The sequence below is a fragment of the Pseudonaja textilis genome, chromosome 2, assembly GCF_049901715.1.
Source record: "Pseudonaja textilis isolate UNSWEBS1 chromosome 2, rPseTex1.2, whole genome shotgun sequence".
Classification (NCBI taxonomy): domain Eukaryota; kingdom Metazoa; phylum Chordata; class Lepidosauria; order Squamata; family Elapidae; genus Pseudonaja; species Pseudonaja textilis.
Window position 1 is genome coordinate 186,876,824 of NC_141991.1, and position 8,082 is coordinate 186,884,905.

The window sequence follows — 8,082 nt, forward strand, 5'->3', positions numbered from 1 at the left end:
CTATAGGTTCCATGCCCTTCCTTAGTGCATTTTCCGAGCTATGGGGAAACATATAACTGCCCCTATTCTGTCATTCCCCATCATGCACTGCATTGCTTTCATCCTGTCTCTGTGGCATCTTTCCAGTTTTGCAATTTAGCGAACAACAACAACAAAAAAACCCTTCTCACCCAAAGTTGTAAAGACGCTTTTTGCAAGCTCAGTTCATCTGGTCTATGCAAAACTGAGGAGAATGCATCCATTATGAGGGAAGAATGTTTCCCATATAACCTAATTTGCACAAATGCAATAAAATGATAATAAATGTTATTAGAGACTTTAAATACATCCCAAAAGATATAAGAACACATTTGTGCAGACACATCCACACACTCACATCCACAGAGAGGGGGCAGAGGGAGGGGGGGAAGAGAGAGGCGAGGATTCCCATATTAAAGAGGCATCTTTTTAGGAGAGGCCAATTATGCAATGTATGTAGTTTTCATTAAACAAGATGTAATGAATACCTCTCCAAATTTGGGGTCTCCTTTTGGACCAACCCCTTGTTAACCTAGTCCGAAGATCTGTACAAACACTTTCTCCCTTTGCCCTTCCCCTATTCTTCAAATTCTCTTGTAATTGACTAGTCTTCACATTTTAGCCAAGCAAACTCATATTTCAGTACCTTTGCTTCCATTGAATAATGAAGGGGAAAGAAGGGCAGGGAAATTTAATAAATAGATTAATTATAATTTTGAAAAGCAAAAGAATTCTAGTTGTTTATAGCTTTTCCCCAAGTCATTAACAATCAGATGCATAATTCTTTTGTTTTTATGGGCTGGCTCTGGATTATAGATTTTTCAACCTGAACTTTTTCAGAATAATGATCACTATGGATATAAATCTGTTTCTCCTTCATAGATTATTCTCGACTACAGAAAAGACTGGACCAGGACAAAACATTAGTATTTCTAATACAGATTAAATTGCCTTAAAATGCAAGATTAAAATATCTCCCTCCCCTTCTCTCCCTCTCTCCAATTAAAAAGAAAAGGGAGGAAGGGGAGGATCTCATACCTTTAGTACAAAGGCAATATTTTAAAATCATGTTGCTGCTACAGCTGTTCCAGTAGTGTGATGCAAGCTACCTTATTATGTTACCATTTCACAGCACTGAATCCAAAGTGACATGCTGATATTAACAAGATCCGACACAGCATTGGGATGAATCACACCAAGGAAATTTAAAAAATATATGTCAGAAAACCTAGTGGAAAGACTTTGACAACACCATGAAGACCAGTTTCCTCCCTCAGAATTGGTTGGTTCCTCTGTCCCAATACAGAATAGAGAAACTGATGTGTCAAAGTGTCACTCAAATCTACAGCAATGAGATGCTGCATTTCAATGAAAGTTTCATAGGTCTTTGCAAGCTTTAGCTGTCCACCTGAATGCCTGGGCTGTACAGGCAGTCTGACGGACAGCTCGAGCTTGCAAAGACTGAGTGTCCTCCATTTGACTGCACAGTTTTGGAGGTTCCTTTTCCCCACTTTAGTTCAAGGGGAAAAGCTGCAGAAAGAGTTTACTTCCTTGCTTGCTTTGTTCATCTACTCTTCAGCCTAGAGGCCAGGTAAAGTTTTTAAAAGGAGCAGAGATTGGAGACCCCTAACTGGGATGGGGGGAATCAACAACTGTCCCCTCTCCTTTATTTTTAACAACAATAACAACAACAACAACAACAATAATGATGATGATGATGATGATGATGATGATGATGATGATGCACTGCACCCATGTAGCACTGCACCCACGTAGTAATGTTTACAGGCTATATTTGCCCAGAAAAGCAGGTGACAGAGGACTTTTGCAAGTGAAGCAGACAGTCAAAGAAGAGAAGCATGCTCTGGCAGATTATGCGAAAGGCAGTGCTGAACCAGCTTTGATGGAGGTCAACAAGAGGAAGCTGCTCAAAATGCAGCAAACCAAGGATCAATATAGGAAAACAGTGATGCAAACTCGGGCTGACAGCTGGTGTAACAAAGCAGTGCATGGACAGTTCCTTGAAAACATCCAAGGAAAAGTAGATAAGGAAAAGACCTGGTTATGGCTGACCAATGGAACACTGCAGAAAGAGACAGAAGGCCTGATTCTTGCAGCCCAAGAACAAGCCATCAGAACGAATGTAATCAAAGCCAAAATAGAAAAATCTGCAGATGACCTCAAATGCAAATTCTGCAAAGAAGCAGACGAAACCATCGATTACATACTGAGCTGTTGCAAGACAATCACTCAGATTGACTACAAAGAACGTCACAACACAGTCGCTCAGATGGTCCACTGGAACTTGTGTCATAACTACCATCTGCCTGTAGCAAAGAACTGGTGGGATCATATGCCTGAAAAAGTGGTCAAAAATGAGCATGCAAAACTACTGTGGGACTTCCGAATACAGACTGACAAAGTTTTGGAACACAATACCCTGGATATCATGATTGTGAAGAAGAAAAAAGTGTGGATCGTCGACACTGCCATACCTGGTGAGAGCAGAATCAATGAGGAACAACTTGAAAAAGTCACCAGATATCAGGACTTGAGAATCAAACTGCAGAGACTCTGGCATAAACCAGTGCAGGTGGTTCCAGTGGTACTCGGCACACTGGGTGCTGTACCTAAAGACCTAGGCAAACCCTTGAAAACAATTGGCGCTGACAAAATCACCACTGGTCAGCCGCAGAAGGCCACCTTACTGGGATCTGCTCCCATAATCCGCCAATATATCACGTAGTCCTAAACACTTGGGAAGTGTTCAACTAGTGATTTGGGATACGAAACCCAGCATAGTTATCTCATTTGCTGTGTATACTGTCATTTTTGTGTAGAATAATAATAATAATAATAATAATAATAATAATAATAATAATAATAATAATAATAATAATAGAAATGTGGTTTCCTGAGGGAAGGGGTTAAGCAAGAGAAAGGTTTTCAGAAAGCTCATCCTGAAACTGCTTTTTATTCAAGGGCTGGCATTGCAAAGCCAGGTAGACGCAGAAGAACTTTGCAGCCTCCCAATGTCCAGTTGAATGTCATCCAGCTGATCACTGTAGGAAGCTCTGAAAGCAGTCACCATTTTTCAAAGGAATTGTCAGGGCCCCAAAATGGCAGCTGCTTTCAAGAGACATGGGGAGAAGGCCTGAGCGCTGCAACTCCTATTGGGGTGGGATGAGGCAGAAGAGAGATAGGAATGCTGCAACATCCCCATGCAAGAGCACTGCAGTAGCACTGCAGCTGTCGTAAATTTGAAATAGGGTTGAACAAAGTTTTGGGGTGTCACTTGTAACATTGAACTGTCATTATGTAGCTGGTTGTTTCTTGAGGTCTCTCTGTATCTAAACTTCACTGTCTTGCTCCCCTGGAATGCAGTCTTTCCCTCCTGTGAATCCAGACTACATTCACCACACAAAGTAAACCAAGAGACCACAATAAAGTGCATGGTATGAATAGAGAGTCTATGGGTGTAGGTGTCAACAAAGTCAAAATGGCCTTGATGACCAAGCAATCAAAGCACAGCCTCTTTTTAACATGTGTTCATCACCCATATGTAAAAGAGGTTATAACACTTGTTTGGGTATCATTGATTCATATTGTATGCACACTGTTCTGGCCAGCCAGCAGCGAGTGAAGCTGGCAGCAGACTCGGACAGTGCGGAAGTTGGGGATGAACATGGGCCAGTCCTGGAGTCTGAGGAAGGCTCTGATGAGTGCTCTGAGTCAGAGGCAGAGATGGGGCCAGGGCTGTCCAACAGTTATCATCTGCCTTCAAGTTGGAGCAGATGAACAGCTGAAGCCTGTTCCCAATGTGTGCATGCACAGAGCTGCCAGGAGAAGGGAACAGTTAAGGAACAAGGGTCAACTCAGGAGTAAAGGCACAGGTGGACAGTGAATGGCTCCTCCCATAAGGAATAAAGAGGAGTGAAAGGGGAGAGGTGTTTAGGCCATTTAATTAGTGTGAAGATTTGTTTGTGACTCTCAAAGACTCTTTGCTAAATATTTTCTTGTACAGCATTGCGCTTGGAAGCTATTGGCCTGGCAACTCTCCAAGCCTGATAAGGCCTGTGGTTGTAATTCACCCTTGAAAGACTGTTTGCCGGGACTTTGCTGGATGTGAATGATAGGAATTCACATTAGCTTAATAAAAAGGGATTCTGTCAGGACAAGGAGTCTATTTCGTGATTTTGTGATGCCTAGGTCAGAACACACACACACACACACACACACACAGAGAGAGAGAGAGAGAGAGAGAGAGACATCCCTGGTGTAGAGCTTTTCAGTGTAGTAGTGATTTCGTACTAGGTGGATGAGGAACCTGGGGTGATCTAAGGATGCTTAGGGTAACTACTTCTTTATGATATAAACTATTTATGCCTATTCAGAGGCATAAATAGTTTATATCATAAAGAAGTAGTTACCTTGAGCATCCTTAGATCACCCCAGGTTCCTCATCCACCTAGTACGAAATCACTACTACACTGAAAAGCTCTACCAGATTAGTAATAAGAGTGGCTCCCCAAATTCAGGAGAATTCAGGAGTAATAATTCAGGAGACTATTATATAAACAGCTAATTACAAGCTTCTCTGTTAACATTGGGGGGAAAAAAATCTGCCTGTGGAGTTTACTGCAGATAGGGATTGAGGAGCTCAGTTGGTGTAAGACAAGGTACCAAATGAAGAGAAGGGAACATTTCAAAGAATCCTTAGCTGGCTCACTTTAACTTTGTCTCGGGGTTTAGTCTTAGAGCTTTCAAGATCTTGTTTTCATTCCAATGAGCATTAAAGATGCCTTTGTGATTTTCATTCCTTGGTATTGACATAGGTCATATACAACACTGCTTCTAAATGGGAAACAATTTAAGATGCTGGAATTTTGGCTCCATCTCCTTCTTTTCTCAATAAATCTTGCTGAAAAGACTCTGTGTGAATCACACTTTGAAAGGAAAAAAATACTTTCAGGTTTAGACTGCTGCCAAAGATTTTTATATTAGGCATCTGCTACAAAGCACAAGGATGGAAAAAGGATAGAATGAGATCCAAAATATCATTCGGCAAAACCTGATTTTTCCTATTTGTATCACCGGGTTGGATGAAAGTGGATAAGTAATATCATGTAGCACATTTTGTCACTTGCTGAAATCTTTCAAGGAAGGCTCGGTCAAGAAAATAGACATCACAAAAACTATTAGAATTCTATTATTATAGGACATAGTGATAGAATCTTAAAAACCTGGCATTTGCTCCCTTCGACCACCAGTTTAGGCAGAACTGTGTTCTATGTTTTGAGATTACATCAGTATTAAGCCCATGAAGGAGAAGAAGCTTGGACATTGTTCTATTTTAATTTATTGATAATAAAACTGGAAGTCAGAAGGCTCCCTAAACTGATTTTACAGCTACTGTAGTCCTTCATTTATAACCACAATTAAACCCAGAATTCTGGTTGTAAGTTGTTGCAGTCCTAAATCAAGCCACCATTCAATTTTAAAACCATGTTTACAATGGTAGTTAAGTGAATCACCATGGTTGTTAAACAAACCACATGATTGTAAATTCAAAGCCAGCTTATCCAATGGGTGGGGATTTAATTGCCAGGAAATGGCAAAAAAAAGTAACAAAACATAATCACAGGATATCACAATCAATTGTTAATGTGAGCCAGTTATCAAGTGCCCAAAATGGTATCACATGACTGTGGGGGTGGTACAACACTCATAACTTGGAGAATGAATCATAAGTAACTTTTGTTGAGTCTGTGTAACTTGAAACAGTCGGTCAATGAACTATCGCAAAGTTGAAAACTACCGGTAGTCCTGGTTTTGAAACCACAACAATCATGGTTATTCTGTAGGATGATATGGTGAGAGAGGAGAATATAATCATTCTGTTCTTCCAGTCTGTCAATAACTTTTAAGACATTGTACATGGCCCATGGTATTTGGGTTTCATCTATAGTTAAGTGAAGGCTATTAGTTGCTATCTTGCTACAAAATTCATTGAATGACTCCGAATTGGAAATTCTCAGCCAAACATATCTCACAGAATTGTTGTGGGCCGAAACTGGTTGTGCTCTATTCTTGGAGAAAAGTCTGAATATAAGTCTGACACAGAAACAATGACTCAAATACTAGTGCTAGCATCAAAGACAGCACAGTCTGAAAGCTAGGAGACTGGGTGGATAATTTCTCAGAATTCCACAGGGTAAGGAGATCTTATCCAACGGTTATCAAAAACACCCTTACTTTTTTTTTTTTTTTTTTGAAAGGATTGTAGGAGGAATTTCCTCATGAATTTTTCTCTTCAAATGTATGAAGTCCTGGAGGCTACATCTCACTAAAGGCATTATTTCAGGAGGATTGCTGCATCTTGGCAATCAATGCAAAAATACTCCATCTGAGCCATGTGAATTTCTGACTGGGGAATTCTGTGAGTTAAAGTCCACAGATCTTAAAGTTCCCAAGCTTGAGAAACACCAAACTGGGATAAGAAATGGTAGAGGTAAAGCAGAATTATTTATCTATTCATCTATTTACATAGCACAAGTTATTATTTTGGCCAGTGTCATTAAATTTGTCTCAAAAGCACAAACTGACATGCCCTATTTCTTGGCATCCTCATAATGTTTCGGATGATTTGAAAATGTAGACTGAGGTTCATTCTAAATGTGGATGATATCAAGTTCTATTTTTTTTCCCTCCTTTCCACTCCTCTAGGAGAGTCAGCTGAGGTTGTAAAACAAATCCTGAGCAGGTTAATAGCTTGCCTGAAGTCCAATAAATTGAAACTGAACCCAGGGAAGATGGAGGTACTGCACATACAAGATTTGTTAATCTCCTGAACTGGTTGTGTTTTCGAGGTAACTGTTGCATCGTTGCTCTCTGCCTCTAAAGACACTGGCCGAGTCTCCATATTTCAGAATGTTTTTTAGTAGGTCAGGATGATCTATCGGCTACAAGCTTACCTGGAAGAGATAGTCTTGTGATAGATAGTGATTCATTCTCAGATAGCTTCCTATTTGAATGATTGTAAAGTATAAATCATTCCACTGCCTTTGAAAACAGCTGGGAACAAGGAAGCTATTGTAGAGAGTTGACTGAGACTGGCTGATATGATCTGATTATGGCATTGATCTGAAACTTTGTTTCTGGGATCAGTTCAAAATGTTGCTGCTTTTCATCATTAAACCCCTAAATGGCTTGAGGCCTTATGACTCGAAGGAATACCACTTCCTATAACTGGATCTTGGACCCCATTGCTGAGACACTTAGGTAGAAAGTGGAGAATGACAAAAGCAGTGTCAGCCTTCCCAGGTACACCAGACAAGAAAAACAATCAGATGAGCTAATTCTATTTTATTAGAAGATTACATTGACATAATCTAACAGAGATTTTCTTCATCCATCTGTTCATTCCTTCATTCTCTCCCCAAACAAGATGGAGTTTTTAAGCTCCAAGATATTTATGAATAGTTTAATTTTGATGCAATGTGTGTTTTACTCATTTTTCTTCTCAAACAATCTTGCTATTTAATGTTGCTTCTATTATGTGCGGTTGTTATCATTTTTATTTATTTGTATTCTATTGTATGTCTTAATTCATTTATACACTTTGCAGAAAACTTTGATTATTGGGCCACTGAAAAAATGTAATCAAGAAATAAGCCTTTTTTAAAAAAAATAATAATGAGGTTTTATGTATACTTAAGGGCTTTTAATCATGCAGATTGTTTAAGTGATATATATGATAGCTAATGAAATTTAATTAAATAATGAGCAATTTGCTACCCTAAAGATTTTGCATGAGATTTCTTTTTCTGCATATCCCTACTAAGAATGATTATTTTCATAAAGCTAATTATGCAATATGAAATTTTATTTATATATAGAAACAATGGGAAACAGTTGTTTTATTTTTAAAAAGTACTGACACACAATATCTAACAAAACAGTACAGCAGTGCAGAGGTCACGAATGCTATTGCTTTGCCTTTCAAATCATTGCTTGAAGGGCAGGTTGGAGAATCTCATTGTGTTGAAGACATTTTATGATTTC

At 39.3% G+C, this 8,082-nt stretch overlaps 1 protein-coding gene across 1 annotated transcript; it reads left to right on the top strand.

Annotated features, from left to right (window-relative positions):
• The first annotated feature begins 1,723 nt into the window (after positions 1–1,723).
• On the top strand, positions 1,724–2,764 carry LOC148127285 (uncharacterized). Its single transcript, XM_087923212.1, has one exon. It carries the CDS (start codon positions 1,724–1,726, stop codon positions 2,762–2,764), a length of 1,041 nt encoding a protein of 346 aa, XP_087779338.1.
• Positions 2,765–8,082: the final 5,318 nt, after the last annotated feature.

Coding starts and splice junctions, on each gene's coding strand:
- LOC148127285 (XM_087923212.1), top strand. CDS start 1,724: ATGATGATGATGATGATGATGATGATGATGATGATGATGCACTGCACC.